Source organism: Lipotes vexillifer, unplaced genomic scaffold (genome assembly GCF_000442215.2).
Source record: "Lipotes vexillifer unplaced genomic scaffold, Lipotes_vexillifer_v1.1 scaffold173, whole genome shotgun sequence".
Lineage (NCBI taxonomy): Eukaryota > Metazoa > Chordata > Mammalia > Artiodactyla > Lipotidae > Lipotes > Lipotes vexillifer.
Genome location: NW_006770924.1, coordinates 1,865,253 through 1,888,152, shown reverse-complemented (window position 1 = coordinate 1,888,152; position 22,900 = coordinate 1,865,253). Strand labels below are relative to the sequence as shown.

General features: G+C 32.5%; 1 protein-coding gene across 2 annotated transcripts in view; it reads left to right on the top strand.

Annotated features, from left to right (window-relative positions):
* Positions 1-22,900, top strand: part of BAZ2B (bromodomain adjacent to zinc finger domain 2B) — a 128,545-nt gene that overhangs the window by 30,283 nt on the left and 75,362 nt on the right. Inside the window, exons 7-12 of one of the 2 annotated variants that reach the window (XM_007446456.1) lie at positions 4,237-4,843; positions 6,495-6,788; positions 7,968-8,028; positions 8,812-8,920; positions 9,192-9,293; positions 18,835-19,045. In XM_007446456.1, coding sequence (XP_007446518.1) covers positions 4,237-4,843; positions 6,495-6,788; positions 7,968-8,028; positions 8,812-8,920; positions 9,192-9,293; positions 18,835-19,045 — 1,384 coding nt within the window. The remainder of the gene's footprint in view (positions 1-4,236; positions 4,844-6,494; positions 6,789-7,967; positions 8,029-8,811; positions 8,921-9,191; positions 9,294-18,834; positions 19,046-22,900) is intronic. The other variant, XM_007446457.1, reaches the window with a different exon arrangement.

Here is a 22,900-nt window from a genome sequence, read left to right as displayed (position 1 = left end):
AAACTAAATTTCTCTGACTTTATATTTACATACACACCTGTTGAATGTATTTTTGGCAACACAGTCTTGTCATTTTTCCCCAGGTTTAATGATTTAGCAGTAAGGGGAGAAATATGTTTGTATTGGACATACTTTACAATTACTTTTGTTTAAAATCAATGTCCTTTTTTTTCTAATATTAGTATATTCTTTTTTAAAGAAATGAACTCTTGAGTCATTTACCTCTGTAGTCCTATAATTTGTCAATTTTAAGTATAAAAATCCTTTATAAAGAATGCTTTTCCTTTACCATTCTTAATTAATTATACAAAATACAAAATATTTTTAGTAACATTACTTCTATAAACACCAGAACCACTCTCATCAGAGAATTTTTTTCATCTCTATTTTCTTGCTGTTAGTTTTATATTATAATATTATATAGTCTACAGTCATATGTCCAGAAGAATTCTAATAATGAAATAACCAGTGCTTTTTATTCTAGAACTCACCCAGACTAGAGAAAAAATATTATTTTTGAACACAGTCTCCTGTCTTTTGGTTATACAAATTATCAGTAGGCATCCTAATCATTGGAAAAGACCTGTAGAGCACTTACTGTTTTGCCAGCCATTCATTGTTTTAAGTGCTGAGCATGCATTTACTCATTGGATACTAACATCTGTAAGTGCCACTAATAATATTATGTCCATTTTCAGATGATCAAATTGAGATTCATAAGACTTACATAACTCTCCCAAGATCACACTGCTAGTTGGTGATGGAGCTAGAATTCAAACCTAGGCAGTGTGGTACTAGAATCCTTGTTCTTAATCACTGTGGTATGCTGCCTTTCTTTCTCAAAAAAGTTGCAATGTCCTTGTCCACTGACTTTTATTTTACAGTGAAGAATTTCAGAACAAGGTCAAAGAAAAATGACTTGAGCAAATCAGGCTCTTTTGAGAATCTAAATGAGTAATTCTCAAGACTAAGTGTACATTAGAATCACCTGGGAAACTTTAAAAATGAACTAACCACCTTAGAACAATTTAAAATCAGGATCTCTTGTGTTGAGACTGAGGTGTTACTTGTCTAAAAAGCCTCCCAAGTGACTCAAATGTGCAGCCAAATTTGAGAACCACTGATCTAAATGGAATGACCAGTGGTATCATAATATCACACATATGAGAACTTGTAATGCATGGGTCAATCATAAGGAGTTATTGGCATCACATTATTGACTCTCCTTGAGAAATTAAGCAAATTAAAAATCACATTGGGTTATTTTAATTTTTCATCAATATATATTCCACTTTAAGATAAATGAATGTATAGAGCCACATCGAGTTACTTGCATTATGAAAGTTTTCTTAATTTTTTCAGAGTTTCTTAAATTCTTATTTAAAGATGTTCATATGACTGCCTATTATAAAGTCATTTATTAAACACTTGCTTATTTAAATGTAAAGCTAGGCTTTCTACACATAGGATCGTATGTAATCTTTACAAAATTGTGTCAGGTAAAGAAACTAAGGCTCAGAGAGGTTAAGTCACTTTTCAACATCATATAACAAGTTAAGAGCAGACAGGTTTTAAACCAAGATCATTCTGATTTCAAAGCCCATGATTAAGATGAAATAATTTGGTGTTTCTGAAATGATAATGGTTGTTAATGGGAAATATTTTATGTGAATGGGCATTCACAGTAGACTCAGCTCTCAATGACTTTATCTACTTTTTATTGGTATCTACTATTGAGTTAAAGGGCATTTTTAGAAATATTTCTCTTATATCAGTTCGCTTTCTTTATGTGACAGTCTAACATAGAATTTTGCTTGATTTCTTATGATAGTCTCAATTGTTTCATGCTTCCTGCTATGTATCTGGCTCCCACACTAGTCTTATGATTTTCTTCAGTGTTATTTAATCATTGAATCCTTTCATACCCTTATACTGTAGACATTTAATTTAAATCAATATACATTAATCATATATAAAGACCAGGAGTGAAAAATCTTTATCAAGTTTTGCCTAGAGGATTTTTTATGGCCTTACAGAGACTCAGGTAAGAACTAGGGGAGCAAGAGCTTGGAGGTAGGACAAAGCTTCGAACCTCTCTCTTCTCATACTCCTGTCACCCAAGGGGATATCTTAAAGTAGCAGGACATTTGCTGCTGTACAGGTCTCTTTTTTCTCCCCTCCTACTTTATGTACACCCCTAATATCAAAAAAGATAGCATGTTTGCTGTAAAAGAGTTACTGATACTAGTCTTGGGATAAAATACAGTGATCGTTGGTTATTTTCGAAAACCTTCAGATGTCAGCATATGAGAAGTGATTCTTCAGAGTTATAGAGTGAGAAACAATTTCAAAAAATTAAAATATAAAATTTAAAACTAAAGGGAAAGTTTTTATTTTCATTACTCTTTTGATCCTATGTATTTGGAAGGAATATTTACTACCTAAAAAAAGTAAATATTCCTGTATTTAAAAAAAGAATACAAAATGATTATGTGACAAAATTTTGTTCTAAGAAATGAAAATACACTAAATTTTTCTGCTGAAAATTTAAATCAGTATATGTATAAAATATGAAGTATAAGTACATTATGTGTATACTCACATAATATAACATAAAATATTTATGTTTCATATAAATATTAAGTAAAATTATATTAAAGTATCTTATGTAAAAATTTTGCTATAAAATTCTTTTAAAAAGGTAAACACAATTATGTAGTATAATATTCCATATTTTATTCACTGGATAAATACCAATTAAGCAGTTTCTCTTTGTGAGGCATTGCCTTATGTATCAATACAAATATAATGTGACAGTCTTTGTTTACAAAGTACTAACTTAATTTTCTAAACAAATACAGTGAGGATAAGTTAAATAAGATAAAGAAGTTTATATGGGAATTTCTTACTGCTTATTAGTACTGGTGCTTTAAAATATTTAATAAGTCATTCTATATGGCATTCCATCTGCATTTATACTTGTGAAGTAACCCACCACAAGGCTTTGCTGACTTGAGTGTTAACAGCCCGGGTCCAATGCTGACAGTACTGGCTGATTTTAATTTCAAGGCAACCATTTTCATTACAGAATTTTACCTTTCAAAATTCAACTTTATTTCTATTAACTTGATATTTTAATCATCCTACTTCGGTTTGTTTTTTTATGTTTTAATTATACAAATTTAATGAAATTCATATGATGTCATTCTTTTCATGAAGATTCTGATAGCCAAATAATTTTTTGTTTCTTATTTACATATGTAAATTTTATGGCTTAATGGTTTACAAAATAATTTTTCCCAAGGAAGGTATAATTTTTCTAAACTATTTTCTAAACTCTTTCCAATGCTAATGTGCTGAAGGCACTCAAAAGTATATCCCACAGAATGTTGAGCCAGTCTTCCCACTAACCTCAAATCATGATTACTGTAGGTAATACAGGATAGAATACAAGGGGTATAAAGGAGCTCAAGGATAGAGGCAATGAGTGCTTTGAGCTGGGACAAACATGGAAAGCTTCTTGGGTTGGATTTTGAAGAATGAACAGGATTTCATCTGCTTGAAATTTATTAGAGGAAGATATTTCATGCAAAGAAAATGGTGATAGCAAGATGTGGAGGTGGTGAAAGTATGACATGCACAGGGCATGGCAAATAGTCCACTTGGACAACAAAGGTAGTAAAAAGTAACTTGAGGATCAGATTTAACTGTTTAGGGTTTATAAAGTTGGCAATGATGGAAGAGGCACTAAAGGTTTTGACCAAAGAGCTAATATAATAAAATACGGCTTATATAATGAGAGAATTGGCATTGGCATATAGCACATATTGGGAGTTGGTAAGAAGAAGTGATAGTACAGCTTAAATTTGAGCAATATTTCAATGAGAGAATCCAAACCACTTAGTAATATGGCTGACTTGGAAAAAAGAAAAGTAAAAGATGTTTTGAGTGTTTCAAGTTCGGGTTATTGAGAAAAACGGGAGCAGTAGTAATAAGAGGTGGGCAGTCAGGAAACATGTTTTGAAGCAGAAAGACTAATTGTATTCTGAAATATATTATGTCTAGCAAGATTCAGGAACCAACTAGTCATTATTGCCACTACTTTTATAGCACTTGTATATCATGATTTAAATTTGTATATCAGTAGCTGTGTCAGATACAGAAGGCAAAAAAAAAGTAATTTTTGTTCTTATGGTGCATTGTTGTTTTGTTTTTTTTAAACTTATGTTTCAACAGGAACAATATAAACAGACATTCCCAGCTCAGTTAAAGAAACAGGAGTCATCTAAGAGCCTGAAGAAGGTTATTGCAGCTTTGTCAAATCCAAAAGCAACCTCTAGTTCACCAGCACATCCAAAACAAACATTAGAAAACAACCACCCTAATCCTTTCTTGACAAATGCACTTTTAGGTAATCATCAACCAAATGGAGTTATTCAAAGTGTCATTCAAGAAGCTCCTCTGGCACTTACTACCAAAACTAAAATGCAGAGTAAGATGAATGAAAACGTTGCTACTTCAAGTAGCACCCCTTTTTCCTCACCTGTAAATCTGAGTACAAGTGGGAGAAGAACCCCTGGCAATCAGACAACTGTCATGCCCTCGGCCTCTCCCATACTGCATAGTCAAGGGAAGGAAAAAGCAGTTAGCAATAATGTGAACACAGTAAAAACACAGCATCACTCTCATCCTGCAAAGTCTGTAGTGGAACAGTTCAGAGGAACAGATTCAGACATTCCTAGTAGCAAAGATTCTGAAGATTCAAATGAAGATGAAGAGGAAGATGATGAGGAAGACGATGAGGAAGATGATGAAGATGATGAATCTGATGACAGCCAATCAGGTTATTTTCTATTTTTAAGTTTAAAGTATTTCTCTAAATGCTATGTGAACCAAAACATTTTAAAGAGGTTCTTAATTCACAGGCTGAATATCATTGTCATTCACTGTGTTTCACACAGCTATGCGCCTTTCTATAATGAGTGGTAAAATACAGGAATAATTGAAATTGGAAATCCTAAATTAAGTTCTCAGCTCTGTTATCCATTTAACATTAAACAAATAACTTTAAATTGAATATAAATAATTCATGAATTAAGAAATTCAGGAACTTGTTTAATTTTCATTTAATTCATGACCACTCATTTGTCCTTTCTTTTTCATCTCTTCTGCTGCTTGTTATATTGTGTCACTAGATATTTTGAATAAAGCTAAAATTGTAGTCACAGTCATTCAGAAAATACCAAAAACCTATATCCCTATGAATATTTGTTAGCAACACAGAATGTATTTAATAACATATATAGAGTACCCCCTGATTTTATTTTGATTTACTTTCTAGTTTTCTTTTTAATTTCTTTTTGTTTTATTTCCTCTTAACTCTCCTTCTTGTTCCACAGAAGATTGAAAACATAAAATATAAGATAGCTTAAAATTTAAATACAAAGATGAAATACATATTATGAAAGGTTTTGGATTTGTTCCTAGCCAGCCACAAATCCAGTTGTAAATTTTCTATCTACCAATATGAAGAGGAAAATATAGTCAATTATACAATTTAAAAAGTGTCTGTAAGGTAAAAACAACCTACTTGCTCAGGGTAAGAACAGCTTTTCCTGATATTTTTCCTAGGGTTCCCATAAACACAACTTTGCATGATAGATCATGGATATCAATATTAATCACAAAGATAATTTTTATAATGAACTTCAGTGTAGACAGCTAGTACTACACAAAAAACAATTCCACAGAAGCTGTTGTTCTGGGAACGATTAAGATACAGTCCAAGTATTAGTCCTGTGTTATCAAGTTTAACCCAGAAATAGATTTTACATATCTATAGGAATGGATGCATTTATAGGACTACATTGCTAGCATGAACTTAAATTATTAAATCATTAAATTATTCCCCACAGTTATTTCTGTAATCCTAGTCTTTTGTAAAGCCTGAGAAACTTGATGAAATCTTGCAGGTAAATGGAATAACTGTAACCCCCAAAGCCAAGCATGTCCCCGCAAAAATTGTTTTCTTTGGCCTCAAAGCCCAGAAGAAAGGATAATGATAGTTCCAGAGTTCTCTTCCTCATACTGAACCTAGTATACTTCTTAAGCTACTAGAATCTATTAATTTAAATAATCAATTCTGTTTCCTCTATACTTTGGCTTCTTTATTAAATTTAAAGTGCTTTTGAAACCACTAAGCAGAAACTCATCATGTGAATACTGTCATGTGAGAAGAACTGTTTTATGATTTAAGTTTTATAATTTGAGTAAAACAGTTACTTTTAATGAAGAATTTTGAGGATTTATGGCCTGCATACATTGTACTCAAATAGCTTTTAAGATAGTAATTTTTACATTTACTCTTCAGAAAAATTGCTCACTTGAGTTCTCAGTCACAGATGCTGATTCCTGAACTATTCCATTTAAATACAAACTGCAAACTGTTGGTGATTATCTAGTTATAATATACAAATGCTTCTTTTACTTCCCAGAATCAGATAGTAATTCAGAATCAGATACAGAAGGATCAGAAGAGGATGATGATGATGATAAAGACCAAGATGAATCAGATAGTGATACTGAAGGAGAGAAAACTTCAATGAAACTGAATAAAACAACTTCCTCTGTCAAAAGCCCTTCCATCAGTCTCACAGCTCACTCAACACCTCGTAACCTCCACATAGCAAAAGCCCCAGGCTCTGCTCCTGCTGCCTTATGTTCTGAATCCCAGTCACCTGCTTTCCTTGGCACACCTCCTTCCACACTTACTTCAAGTCCACACTCTGGTACCTACACTTTATTTTTATTATTGTGAAGTAGAAGTCAAACCATAACAAGAATTCTTATTTATACAGTGTTCTGGGGATGATCTCACTGGAATCAAGGGCTAGATTTTAGGTTGGCTAAGAAAGGTCAGCGTGTATTTTCAAAGGATATGACTCATTACCATTTTTATTCTCTGTGCTTCCAATTTAAGAACCTGATTGATGGCAGCTTTTGAGTTTGCATACTTTCCTGTTTTTGTGTTCAGTTTATGCTTCTAGAATTTAGAGTTTGACAGTGGACTTTTTTTGTAATTTATAAAAATGCGCTCACTTGGTTACTTAAGGTACAGTTGCATATCTGCCCAACACATAGCCAATGTCATTTGTATTAGTGAGTTAGCATTATTATTCCTTTAACATGCCATATCTTTTTTTTCTATTTGAACTTTTATAAACTTGCGGAGGTCTTCATTAAAAGGTTTTACATTAATACTCCCAAATTAATCTCTATTCTCATTCAATAGCTAAGGAAATATAGATGTGTATAGTAAAATATTATATTGTTTTACATATTTCACTGTTTTCTTGAAATTTTCTAGTTTTGTTTTCATTTGCCACAAATCAATATGATATCCTACTAATATAAGATGTGTGCATTTGCATTGGTGAAGCTTGATCATTATCTATGAAAAATTTTCCATATAATCATAATCCTATTCTTTGAACTCTAGATTAATTAAAAGTGTTTTTGACTGTAGATTCATATGGCTATAGAAGTTATATTATTTTACAATCCAGATGTTGAAATTTTTCAGCATCTTAAAACTCATATTTTCAAAGAAAACAACTGTACATAGTTTTCCGAAACCTCTGTCTGCTATTTTCCTCCTACTTCTTTAGCCATTTCATTAATAACAAAATGACGGGAAAGCTGTATATTTTTACCTTGCATTGTCTTTTCATTAGAGAGAAATACTAGTTATTCTGTCATGCAGACCAAAGAAAAAAGAAAAATACCCTTTACTTTATATACAATGTGTTTTGTTGAAAAGAATCTAAAAATAATGCACAAGTTGCAGAAATACAGTAAATAATCCAAGTCATTAATATATATTATTCAAAGAAAAGTTTCAGAACTATCAAAAATTTTTCATATATGTAAACTAATCTTTTATGTTAACTGGTTGAATTTTCCTGAAGGCACTCCCAAAAGAAGACGAGTAACAGATGAACGTGAACTGCGTATTCCTTTGGAATATGGGTATGCAAAATAAGATATATCTTTATACTTCCCCCCACATATTTAGGCATGTTTGATTTCTCATTCTCTACTATTAATAAGAGAAGTGAATATACTGCATAGTATTTCTTAGAGCAGAGGAGCAAAGCTGATATATCTGAAGTTGATACGCCAGAGAAAAATTAAGACTAACTTCTGGGTTTAGGTATGACAGATGGGAACATATGCATCCAGGTGGGAATATGACTGAAAAAGTCACAAGAGCAAATCATTTGGCAGAGAGCAGAGACACAGTTAAGAGTGTCAGAGGTTTTCGTGAAGATAGATTTAAAGGAAGGTGATAGCCACTGTGGGCGAAACTGAGGGACTTGAGCAGAATTTGGCTAAAATGGTTCAATAGGAACTGAGAATTTTCATGATCCCCAAAGAGCAGAGAGCCAGGTTTACTGTACTCTTCTCATTTAAAGCTTTTCAGCTGTAAAAAATCAGTACACATTGACACATGTTACTGAACATGTCCAAATACCCAACGTAATGCCAGTATGATCTCTTAAAAAATTTAACGGAGTTTAATATTTGTAAATTGAGCCTTTGATTAATTTTTAGTTGAATTACTTAGCAAAAATATCTAAATTATTTTAATAGTAAATGTATCTGAATTGCATGACTGGCTGTTTTTATTTGTTTTCTTTGTATTTTTCATGTTTTCTAAAGAGCATGTGTTCTTAAACTTCTTTTAATTTTTATTTTTAAAAGCTTTCTTAAAATTCTGAATGTGATAACCCTCATTTCTATTATGTGTAGCTGGCAGAGAGAGACAAGAATAAGAAACTTTGGAGGGCGCCTTCAAGGAGAAGTAGCATATTATGCTCCATGTGGAAAGAAACTTAGGCAGTACCCCGAAGTAATAAAGGTACATACTTTTCACCAAATAACACACCTTTGGTGCCTATTGAGCATATGCTTATGGAAAAAAAAGTACACTCCTTTCTCAGATAAAGTTCCTTGATACAAAATATTCTCTTGTATGGGACTAATGAATGTGCTTAACGTAAACTGATCTCCTGTAAATCCATAGCCCCTTGATAGAATATGCAAAACAGTAGTGTCCTGAAGATAGCTATACATCAGAGCTGGGTTGTAATTATTAAAACCTGAAGTGGAAAAATATGTGATTTTTTCAGTATCTCAGCAGAAATGGAATAATGGATATCTCAAGGGACAATTTCAGCTTCAGTGCAAAAATAAGATTGGGTGACTTCTATGAAGCCAGAGATGGACCGCAGGTATCCACTTTTTAAAAAGTACAGTCTTTGAACCAAGAAGTAGTAACATAACCTAAATGGAGTAAATTTCACTACACTCTGGAGCATTGCCTTTTGTTAGTTAATTCATGTAGCTATACATATAACTTTGTGGTAAACACTCACAAGACCTCAATTTACTATATTTCAGTAACAAGGAGCTTTGACATTTTTTTCAAATTTCTTAAGTAAACTTTTTCCTGTTTGTTAGTTCTGTCATTAATTTTACAGTTTATACAGGTATAAAAGAATCTGTATGTCCATGAGAAATATAGGAAAACCTTAATTCCCTGAAAGATAAACAGCTTTTTGAAAATTAACTTGAATAGGAAAAAACATGTTGTTGTAAGTCAGTCCAAGAGAGGATAAATATGCCTTCGTTTTTGGAAGGATCTTGTCCATTTGTTTATGCCATACTACATGATTCATTGTCACAAGTTTGATAATTTTTGATGGGCGTAGGGGGGATTCCATAATATTAAATGAGTGAAATTTCTGCTTTTTGCAGAAATTGAATTTTTAAATAATTATACACATTTCTGAAATTATGACCACAGCTCCCTTTGAGCTTGAGGATTAAGTACACAACCTCACCGATCAGCGCAAAGAACTCACCACTGAAACCTTGTTTCCTATATGTGTCCTTTAATGGTTTGCCTTTGTTCCTTACTTAGATTCAGCTACATATGCTTATTATTCCCTTTAACTTTATTAGCTCCATTGAAAGAGGTCATAGCTATGGACTAAGGAGACCTAGATTCTTGTTAACCCATGAAATAGTTTTGTGATTTCAAACAACAAAATAATGCCCACTTTTTCTTCAGTTTCTTTATCTGCAGAATAGAGACAATCATAATTTTACTTCTGCCTCATAGGATTATGGTAAGGTTAAAATGAGATCATATGCATGAAAATGTTTCAAAAGGTTAAAATGCTCAACCAACTGAAGTTGTTATTTTCTTTCTTGATTGAACCTTTCTCTCTTTTGGCCCATTATAATGCACAGAAAGATTTTTTCTGGCAATTAATATTTTCTGTTGTGAATAGGCAGGCTTTTCCATACTATCTTACCCTTTAATTTTATAGTTATAGAAGTAGAAAAGGGCTTCCTAATTCTGCGAGAAGTTCATTTTGAGAGCTCAAAGGTTAAGGGAGTTTTCCAAGATTACACAACCTCAGCCAGGCAGAGACATAATTGAACTCAAAATTTCTAACAAGTGTTCTTTTGCATTCATTGTGTAACCTATTTTCCATTGTTGTCCATGACTTTTTATGTCCACATCCACTTGTTTCTTTACCAGTAATTCTAAAATGCCAAAATATATTCATCTGAGGTTTAACTTATTTATGGAAATATATTCTAGGATTTTTCTTTTTTAAACTTAAAAATGTGTCTAACTTGGACTAAATTTGTCACCCAACAGATTCTCGGAATTTTAGTGAACCACAGTGTTATTTTACGCACTCCATATATACTAGACCAGTTTTTAAGTCACAAAACACATTAGAAGGCAATAATAATTTTATTTTAAAATTCTCGTTTTTTAAATCTTTTGATTTTCATGTTATCATAACCTTACTTGTTTCATTTAAATATACCAAAGATATCTTTATGTTTTTAAGTTCAATAGAATTTTATTCTGAGAGGAAAGCTAATTGCTGTCCAATACATAAAGGTCTTTTAGCTTTTTATCAGTGATAATTAGACTTAGTCTATAACGCCTTACTAGGCAGAACAGAATGTTTTTGACATCCATTCACTTTTTATTAAACATAATCAGTGTTTTCCAAAGCATATTGTCTTGTTGAGAGATCAATTCCAATCAAGGAAATATGATGAATTACTAAATCCAGAATGTGTTAAGCTGCCAACACTTCAGCAGACTACTAAGGGAAAATATTAGCAATTTTGGCTGTACTTCTCTTGGTTAAAAAATAAGAGTAAGTTGAATTCATTTCAGGATACTTTTAGAGAACAACAATTAAAGGTGAGTAGTCAAAACAACATTTAGTTAATTAATTAGAGATGCATATAGTTGAAGAACCATATACTTTTTTATGGTATGATCAATATGTATAACCATATAGTTAATTAGAAATGTATATACTTACAATTTTCTATGAAAATGAGCAAAGATTTCATAGTTTTGGTAGAGTAACTGTCATGTGTAACAACTTTGATTGGCTTAAATTTTGTAGAAGATATAAAATATAATTTGGGATAAAGACACCGTTACCAAGCAGTGATGATCTGTATATGTTTACAATAGGTCTGCCTCTATACAAATTGTATAAATGGTATGATGGCTGTACATATATTGAAAAACAACACTATGCATATTGAAAGACTGAAAGGAAATGTACCAAAATTTTAATAATGGATGTAATGATTGGTGGTACAGTGGATCTTTTTTTTCCTATGTTCTTGCATGTTTCATAATTTCTAAAATGTGCTTGTATTACATATATAGTATGAAAAACAATTTCCTATTTAAAAAATAATTGCATCTACCCCTTGTAATCCAATAAAGCTAAGCATTCAGTTTTCCAAATGCATGGAGATTTTACATAATGATTTTAAGTGTTACCGCTACAGTTTTCCAAGTTTCATATATTTATTTTTGGTGTTTGATAGCAAATGAAATGCTGTATTTGTAAATTCATTAGTATTCTTAATCACTCTCCTAATAAAACATTTGCATTGGAAAATATAATTTTCTCCATCATATTTTTCTTTTTTCTCTTAAAACTTAACAAAAAGAAAAAAAAACAACCAATAGTAGTTCTCTAAGTTCCAGTTTCATTCAAAGTATTTCAAAAAATTGCAGCAATGGTATTCCAAAGCTCTATATTTTACAGATGAAATTTAGGAAATGGTAATCTCTGTTAGAAGATAATATCTGCAGTAGAGAACCGTGGTTATTTTATATGTTGATTTCATTTTTGACTGGAGGTATTTCTGAGCTTAAGACAGTGACTATATATATATATATTTATTAACAGCAAACATCTGTTGAAAGTATTGACTAATTTTGTGTGCAGTACAGTAAGATGAGAGGTATGAGAGTTCATATTTATTGAAATTTAGTAAATTCATCATTAACTAAAGGACAAAAATCTAATGATTAACTTTAAAAAAATTAAAAAGAGAAGTCCTTAATTAAATAAGATAGGGTTGACACAAGAAATTGGGGTTGGGGGGAGCCTTTAATCTATCCATTATCAATTTTATTTATTTCAATCTACAAATGTGGTAAGAGATTTGCAAAATCATCTACTGGTTAATATCTGCTGATCCTTAAATACCAAACACTTCCTCCTGGCTTCTATAAAAATCATGATTTTAAGGATGATAGATTTCATGGAACAAAATGAACCATGGCACTCTATACTGGCACTCTATACTGGTGATATACTGGCTGGCTACCTTCTTACTGAAATTCTTTTAACTATTTTAGCCAGTGAAACCCCTTTGAAAAGGCAATAAGGTAAATATATTTCTTACAGACTTCTCCATCACATTATAAAGAACTAGTTGAACCTAATGTTTATCATTGTTTTCATTTTATTTTGTTTTTGAGTGTCAGAATAATAGAAAGTAAGGTTGAGCTAGGCAGATTTTGGTAAATATAGAATAGGGTTATTTTTATTTTCCTAAATATGATACTTAAGTAAAAAGGTAAAAAGTATTCACATTTTTGTCAGCGATATATGAAGGTTTCAAAATGAATTGTTAAAGGCAAAGATTATTTTGAAATATATGATAATCTAATTTGGGAAGGATTTTTTGTGTGTGAATGGTAGAGAACAAAACGTCTAAGCATAAATATAACAATTAAGTTTATTTTTTTCAACCAGGAAGTTAACAAGCAAAGATCAATGAATGTCTGCTGCATTCAGGCCAGAAAAGCAAAGAAAAGGAAAGATGCAAAGAAGGAACAATTAAAAGTGACTTAGGAAAAAAACGTTGCTCTCTCTATTTGAGATGTATTTTCTAAGATATTTTTTTAATGGCATAATGCCACGAGAAAAGAAAAACATCTATAGTTCTTACTGAAAAGAGCCCTTTTTTCTTAGTCATTTAATCAGTTGATATTTGTGGCAAATAGTTAATGTTCCAGGCATTTTTTCCCAAATAAATTTTCCCTAAAGGCATTTTCCATAAAGGAAATTATGAACACATTTCACTACAGAAATGAACTTGAAAGCCTGACTCTGAGGAAAAACTAATGTTCATGGAGAAACTGCAGAGTACAAAAGAAATAGAAGTTATGATCACTGGTTTAGAGAAGCTTGTTGTCTGGGGAAGATAAAACACTAAGCACAGTGCTTTTCAGCTAAAATCAGGGTTTTGTTAATAAGGAATAAGGGGAGACTTCACAATGAAGCAGTCAACATGCAGTCTGTGGCAAGACTGTAATGCTGGTAATTATTTCAAATAAGTAAAGAACAAACGATTGGGAGTCAACACCCAGGGTTCTAATTGAACTCTAACTGTTAACTGTCATACCGAATGCAACACAGCTGTGGGCATATATGGACCCTGAGAACACGAAAGATCAGTACCAGAAGTCCAAAACTCTGGAAATTTATGTCACTAATCTACCAGGTAGGATTTTTGATGGCTAGGCAAAGGCCTATACTAGGAAGCCAACTGTAAGAATCCAAGAGTAGCGCTAAGGAGATATCTGACAGTCCTAACTCTTTGAGGGTAACCTACTGTAACTGGAAAGTATAGTCAGTGTTGTGGAAACAATTGTATCAATCCACATCTTCCTCAACTGATTTGAATAGGTGACAACCATCTCCCAGCATAGATAACTATTCTTACTCTTTCACATCTTTAAAGTGCTATTCAGTATATGATATTAATATAGTTTATTATTAAGATTAAGAATCCCTAATGCTGTAAAGTTTATGGTATATAAAGCTCTCACTACCTACCTCTGGCACCACAAAGTAGCTAAAAATAGGCATAATACTAAACTGTGAATTAGGTGTAAGGAAATCCAACAAAATTCTGATTTTTCTCATGAAAATAACTTTAATGTTTTTCTTAAAATATGAAATGTCAAGTTCTGTGAAAAATATTTGATGTCCTTGCTTTGCTTGTGCCCTAAGCTTTTTCTTAGACTCCTAGCAGGGTAATTCAGCATCCTATGTTACATTGAAAAACGGAATCCTACTTTTCTAGGCCTTAATTTCCTCACCTGTAATGTGAAGTATATATATTATAGGAGGTCTTTAAGATCAGTTCCCTTTTAGGTGTGACATTCTAAAGTTTTTTAATAAACTAAGTATCAGGAAGTAAAGGATTCTGAAATTACGCTTAAAAGAGAAAAGTAGTAGAAAAAAATTATCTTTGTTTACTTGAACCATGGTTAAATTTACTAAAAATTATTTAGCCAGAAATCACTTCGGTAAATGATCCTTCACTGAATGACCAACAGACCTAAAATTGTCAGACCAATGCCTTAAGCCAGATTTAAAACATTCATCATAGCTATTTTTCTGTCAAAAACTGGGATAGATACAGGTCCTGATCCAGAAAAATATGAGTAAAGATCATCTATTCGCTTATATAACATTGAGCATTCTAGAAGTAGTAGGCATCTCAAATATTAATAAGGGAATTGACACTTAGTGGCCCAGGACTGCAAATCCCTGGTGAAATTGCTGCAGCAAAGTCTTGGTGATACTAAAACTTAAAAAAAACAAAAAATAAAAAACCACAGTAACTTGGTAAATAGATCATTCAGTGAATTGGTTTTTGGTGGACTGGTTTACTTTACTTATATACTGCTTTCCCCCCAAAATAAATAAACCTTCAAGTATACAAAATCAAGCAAAATGGGAGCAACAAAAGATAAATAAAGATAAGCTAGAGTATAAAATTGAAACAGGAGTGAGACTTGATAACACATCCCATTAAGACCTAAACATGTTTCTGGTAAGCCACAAATTGACTGTAGTTATCAGTGAAATGTAAGAGTTAGGACTGTCAAATATCTCCTTAACTAGACAATTCAGTGTCCATAACATAAGGTGAAAACAAAGCAGTTGCTCATGAGATGTTCAGAGTATCATTTATGAAGAATAATAGAAATATTGAAATAGAAAATCCTATTTAAGTTAAATTTCTTAGCATCTTTTTTGAATTTCTGAATACAGAAAACATTTAAAAACTAATTCATTTCAAATGTTTTCTTTAAAGCTCTATTTTGTCTTGAAAGTATAAAATACCTGAAAGCAATAAATTTATTTGCCAGTTTTCTCAAGTATGTCTCCATTCAGACTTCTCTCCTTCACATCCAGGAAGTTCTCTCTCCAAAAAAAGACTAAAGTATTCACTTTCCTTTCCACTCTGATTCTCAGGTCCTAATCTAGACCATCATTATTTTTTAAGTGGACAATTGAGGCAACTTACTGTCCCAACCTCTAAACTTTTTCAAATTGATTACTGCTGAGGGTGTGGTCCTTGAATCACCTGCATTAGAATAGCCGGAGCCTCACGTCCTAGTTAAAAATGTTGGTCATTTGGGGGAGTCAAGAAAGATTATTTTCAGGAACCATTTACTATCTTAGTTTTAGAAATTAAGAAAAAAAGTAATAAATTAACTCTTTTGATGAATAATTTCAAAAAATTTATAGCATATGAATCAACTGATGTAAATTGTATTTGCTTTTCCTAAGGAAAAGTTTATTAAGAAAAATGCTTCTTTTTTTTCCTTACCCACGGTTATTTTGGCTACTCAGTGAATTAAAGCTGTAATATAAGCTTCAGATTCCTAACGATCCATTTCTCACTTTCTAAAATCCAGGAGTCAAAAGACATTATATGTAGTCCAATATATGCAACTCCCTTAGAAAGCATTTACTTTATAAATGCCAAGGGCAAAAATGTAAATGATAATGTCACTATAATGTTACCAGTTTTGGGCACCAACATATTCTATTCCTTTTTTGACACAGGCAGGTATATTTGCCTAGCTGAATAAAACATAACTGTAAAATTATAACTGAACAAAAAAAAATAAATTGATCAAACCCTTCAAATCTTAGCTAAAAATTGATTTTATTATTAATAAGGTACTTTAAAAACTGAATGCAGATTCCTTTACAGACTCCTTTATTAGTCTTTCTCTTCTACTTCAAGTGTCACGAATGTCACTTTTATATTTTTCAGTTTATGTGATGCATGCTGCCTTGGTGCCTCAGAGCATAATAGAAAAATGAAAGCCTGAACTAATCAAAAGCTTCCCATACTGGTGAACATAAAAATGTTTTGATGGCTTCCTTCTTAGTGGTTTATGGCGTGAAAATGCAGTTGGTACAACTACTGTTCTGTTGACTTCATTGAAATCTCAGCAAAAAAAAATTCTTACTTTCCTCAGAATTAATTTGTAAAATTATTTTTAACCTGGCAGTTACTGGAAAGAATTAGTATAGATATTATTTTAAACATATAGATATGGATTATATGCTTAATTTTTTTCTGCCACAATCCTGCCTTGCCATGATCTTGGCTGTGCTTTCATGGCTGAATATTGTGATCAGTCATTTATCAAGTATAAGAACATCTTTGTAACACCAATTAAGTACATGTAGTGGTTAAGAGCACAGGTTTTAGAGTGAGACGGTTGGGTTCAAATCATAGTTCTGTTCCTTATTGCCTCCATACCTTAGGAAATTATTCAACTGGGCCTGAATTCTCTCAGTTGTAAAGTAGGTACAGTAAAATCCACCATATTAGATAGTACTGTTGAGAAGATTAAAGTACATAATGTAATCAAAATGCCTGGAACTAAGCAGAGTGCTTGGAATGTGGGATGTAACCATCATCCATAGTGGTAGCAGGAGTGGTATTTGTATTTTTAGTACCCATTGAATGAGATATTCATAGTCTCCTTGCCCCAAGTTAGGTTTCATGGCATAAAGTATACCTCAAGAACTTTTGATTATTTTTGGTTGCAGAATTGCCCATAGTGGTTCAAGCTAAATTCCTAGTTTGAGATTCTTTTAAGAAAAAAAGCATGTTTAAAACATTTTTAAAATGTCACACTAAAGGAATTATCTCTTTAAAAAAAGAAATAAGAAATAAGAAAACAATTATGTTAGAAGGATTATTTTAAAAGGGTGCCTTTCCTGTATTTGAACATGTTGATTTGGACTATAAGTAAGGTAATATAATAATGTATTTTTTAAGAGAAAAGCAGCTCATCACAAACAATATATTTGTTTTGAATGACATATGAAGGATAATGAAAACCAGACACTGATGGTATCTATACACTGAACAGGATTATTCCTATAATACACTAGCATTATGCTGGTGAATGTGTTTCCATCAGGAGACTTATAATGGGAAATCTCAATTATACACCATATATTCATCATTGGCTGTAGAAATTATCATGTGGCCAATATTATTATTTACATATTCCCCCATCCACTTCTCCTCTTCCATAATTTGTTGAAGCAAATAATATACATGTTATTTCCTCTATAAATGTTTCGTGCATATCTCTAAAAGATAAGGACTCTTGTTGTCTACAAGGGTACCATGGTACCATTATCACACTTTAAAGTAATAATTCCTTGATATCATCAAATAATAGTCATTGTTCAAATTTTCAATTTCCTTTAACTGTCAAAAGTTTCTGAACAGTTTGTCTATTTGAATCAATATCTAGGTAAGCTCCACACTTTGGGATTGTTTGGTACATCTTTTAAGGCTCCTTTAATCGTCCCACAGGTTTTTTTACCTCTTGAAATTTATTTGTTGAAGAAACTGTTGAAGAAATTTGTAGTATTTCCTCGACTGGATTTTGCTGTGTAGTTAACCATACACTTCTCACCCAGTTTTTCCTGTGAAGTTACAGTAATTAAGTCTAATCTAGATTTGATTTCCTTTTGTAGGGGACAAGACTAATTTATAGGTGATCGAGTGAACCTCCATCAGGAGGCTAATGTCTGTCTGGTTGTCTCTCTTTTTGGTGTTTGGCAACCATTCAAGTTCAGTGCTTAGACTCATTAATTCATCAGGTATTGCAAGATGCTGGTATTCTAACTCTTACATTCCTTCTTGATTTATTAGCTCTAATATTTCTATAAAGAGAACTTTCATCTATTATTTGGATAGTTTAATGTTTGGTTTAACTGTTAACCCATGAGAACAATCCACAGAGGTGTCATCACACAACTAATTTTCAAATATCTGCCAACTTTATGGTCATTGTAGTTCAGAAATGGTTATTTAAAAATATATATCTATTTATATGTTTATAGATACAGATATAAATCTCTTTGTGTTTAAAGTTGAATTCATTAAGAATATCAAAAAGATGCCAAGTCCATGAATAATTATAGATATAAATTTAATTTAAAAAATAAAATTCCTAAAGTTTGTACCAGCTTTAAATATTTCAAAATATCTGTGAATTTGCCTAGAATTTTCTGACATATTGATCACTTGTGTTTATTTCGTTTGTAATCTTTATTTCTATAAAATGTTAATTAAAAGGGAATGCAGTGGTGTCTTTTGAAAGAAGAGGACGTCATTCCCCGTATCAGGGCAATGGAATGTCGTAGAGGAAGACCACCAAATCCAGATAGACAGCGAGCAAGAGAGGAATCCAGGATGAGATGTCGGAAGGGTCGACCTCCAAATGTTGGCAGTGCTGAATTTCTAGATAACACAGATGCCAAGTTACTAAGAAAACTACAAGCTCAAGGTAAGAAACAGAACGTATCTGACACTGTAATAGTCATATTAAAAAGTGTAAATATTTCTTATATTTTTGACTGATGAAAGATTAACACTGCTCTCAATTTCTAAAAAGTAGATATTTGTGTTAGAATAAAAATGAGAAAATAAGGAGTCCCACTGGTAACTGGAGTTCTTTGATTAGGTAAGCTCCTTTCAAGAGCCATATTCATAAACACAACAGACCCTGTGTGTTGAGAACTACAAAGGTGGGTGATAAGCTTTTAAGGCTTGCACTGAAAGGGCATCTACCAGCACTTGGCACATGCCTTAAGGTTGTGCCAACCTTCTGGAAATTCTCATTTTAACAGCTCCCGATTCCTTGAGGTGGTACAAGGGGATAACTCCAAAATATGTGGATCTGTGGAGTAAATTTTCAGTCAGAGAACTCCAATTACTGGTAAGTAACCCCAGTCTTTGGGTTCTTCTGTAGTATGCACATATTACAGATATTTTCAAAATGCCCAAGTAATAGATTTAATTCACAAATTTTTAAGACCATCAGAAAGTATCACTGTCAAGCACAAAGTGCTCATAATAACCTCAAATGTATTTATGACTCAAAAGTGTACATAGGGCTTCCCTGGTGGCGCAGTGGTTGAGAATCTGCCTGCCGATGCAGGGGACACGGGTTCGTGCCCCGGTCCGGGAAGATCCCACATGCCGCAGAGCGGCTAGGCCCATGAGCCATGGCCGCTGAGCCTGCACGTCCGGAGCCTGTGCTCCGCAACAGGAGAGGCCACAACAGTGAGAGGCCTACGTACTGCAAAAAAAATAAGTGTACATAAATTGTAAACATTAAGTTCCCAGGCTATGTCTGACACAGAAAAAGCTGGCAAAAATAAAACAGTCCTGCCCTGAGTCTAAGTTACTAGTCACAACTGGGAAGACTCTTCTTGTGAAGGGCTTCTTGTGAAGGCTATCTGAATATGTATATGTGTTGGTGTCTTATATTCACAAGCATATATATAAACATATATATCAATGTAAAATAAAAGTTCAACAAAGAACTAACTTAGAAGACTAACAGGATTTTACTTCTCATCGGTTCTCTCTGGGGGAAAAGCCTGACTTATTTGTTTATTGCAAGCAACATCATAATGTTGACTTCTTTGTAGCTCCTTTGTTTTTGTTATGAAAAAAATATCTATGACAAAAGCTCATAGAACAGAAAACTTTCTGTAAAAGATATTCATGAGTGGAATCATTATTAACAGTTTTTTGTTAGGCTATCAGAGACTCCTATACATAAACTGTACATAAGCTCCTATACACACATGCCTTCAAATACTATATATATATATATATATATATATATATACATATACATATGCATATACAATATGTTATATTACATATATATCCTTTTTGATTTCTAAAATAAATGGCTTATAGTGTACATACTATCCAGCTTGCCTTTTTTTCCACTTCATTTATCTTGAACATCTTTCTGTATCAGCACTTAAAAATCAACCTGATGCTTTTCATGGCTGAATAGTGAGTGATACTGTATATGATTCTACCATACTTCATTAAATTAGTCTCCTTTTGGTGACTGTCCTAGCTGTTCCTGATATTCACTATCACAAACAGTGCTGCAGTAGTACATATTACACATATCTTCACATCCTTCTACAGGTGTGGCTGTCTATAGTATAAAATCCTAGAGATAGAATCTCTGAATCAAAGGGTGTGTGCATTTTCAATTTTGGTAAATAGCAGGCAAATATTATCTCCAAAAAGATGGCACCAGTTCATACTTCCACCAGTGGCATGTAAGTTAACTGCCTGGTATGTAACTTAATGTTGTATAAGTTTTTCTCTTAGTCTTAGTATGTTTTTTGAATATTTTTAAAAGTTATTCTGTTTGGTTTCTATTAAGAAGTTTATCTCCCTTGAATAGTTATTAGTGAAGGTTAAAAATAAGTTAATATATTAAGAGATACAGCCACATATGATGAGTTTTTAAAGTTAGTATTGTCAGTAAACCACTGGCTCTTCTAAAGAATGTATAATAGTGGGGAATGTGCATTGTTTGCGTAAAATAAGAAAGCTTGAAATTAACTGATGTCCAAAGTCTGGGCTCTTCATGCATGTTTTGCATATCTTATACAAATAGCATTAATACTTAGTATTCAAAATGGCAACTTTATATTTGCAAAAGTAACTAAATTTTTACAAAATAGAAGTTGGTTATTCAACTTTTACTCAAATGTTTTTTCTCCCTCTATATTTCAAATTGGTTTGTATTCCGTTACATACTTTTCCCTTATTGTATTATGTTGCACTTTGCAAATTATTTTACATTTGACCTTACTGTGTATATATGTTCTTTCTCGCATGTATATAAATGTTAAATATTTAACACTAGATAAATAATAATTATTAATATGTACAAGCAAATGTGGTATAATATGCATTTTTTTTTCTTGGGAAGAAAAGAAAATAGCAATGAATCACTATCACCCCTTTTATTTCTAAAAGACTTCTACATTAACAGTTTGAGGGGGTTATCCAAGGGGATTCTATAAGTTTCTGTTATATATTATCATACAAGGACTCAACTAGGCTGAACAACTGGACTTAATTTGAAGAAAGATTCAGAACAGTAACATAAATGCAAACTTTGAATGTACTTTCAAGCATTGTGAAATGAGAGGTCTCTAATTTCTCAGGGAATACAAATAAGAATCTGACAAAGTTTGAATATGAAAAAATCTTTTAACCTATCTAAACAAACCTGCTTCTTAATTGGCCAATACCATTCATATCTCAGATTTTCTGAGATACCGAGTAACACTTGTCCATTTCATACATTGTAGAATCTGAGATGCCCTAGTCTGTGCAATGCCCCAGTATTTTAAGATGTTCCACTAAGGAAGAAAAGTGCTGCCAATTTTTACACACACTCTGATTTTAGACATGTGTAAAAATGCATCTTAGAATCAAAGAAGTGTGGTATATGTAAAATATCCCTAATTCTAAGTGAAAATAAACTTTATTTCAAAATAAATTTTTACCTTTGAAAGTGAAAGAGACAAATTCTTCAACCATGAAAGATAGTTTTCAAATTAATATTTCAAATGCTCATTACAATAATAATATATTCAGGGCTTCCCTGGTGGCACAGTGGTTGAGAATCTGCCTGCTAATGCAGGGGACACGAGTTTGAGCCCTGGTCTGGGAAGATCCCACATGCCGCGGGGCAACTGGTCCTGTGAGCCACAACTACTGAGCCTGCGCGTCTGGAGCCTATGCTCCGCAACAAGAGAGGCCGCGATGGTGAGAGGCCCGCGCACCGCGATGAAGAGTGGCCCCCGCTCGCCACAACTAGAGAAAGCCCTCGCACAGAAACCAAGACCCAACACAGCAAAAATAAATTAATTAATTAATAAACTCCTACCCCCAACATCTTAAATAATAACAATAATAATAATAATATATTCAGCAACCATAAACCAAATAAATGAGAAGATATTGGGAGCAGTTTATTCCTCAGAGCCTGAGTGAATTTTCTTGGTCTCTAACTCATTCTCCTTCCTCCATAGTGTCTCTAATTTCTTTTAACATTTTTTTTTTCATGTTTTCTCCAACTGTTCATAACGTGAAAGTTCAGCTATATAAATTTTAAGTGATTAATCCAAATTGTATCTTCCTTGCTAAAGTGAAAAGATATGAGTTGAGCTTTTTAATGTTTTTCTTTTCCAGGAGTTTAAACATGAAAATTACTGTGAACTAGTGTGGAGTTTGAAATTGACTGATACATTCATATACAAAAATACGCCAATATATGTGATAAAAATTTCTTTATTATAAGCCAAAC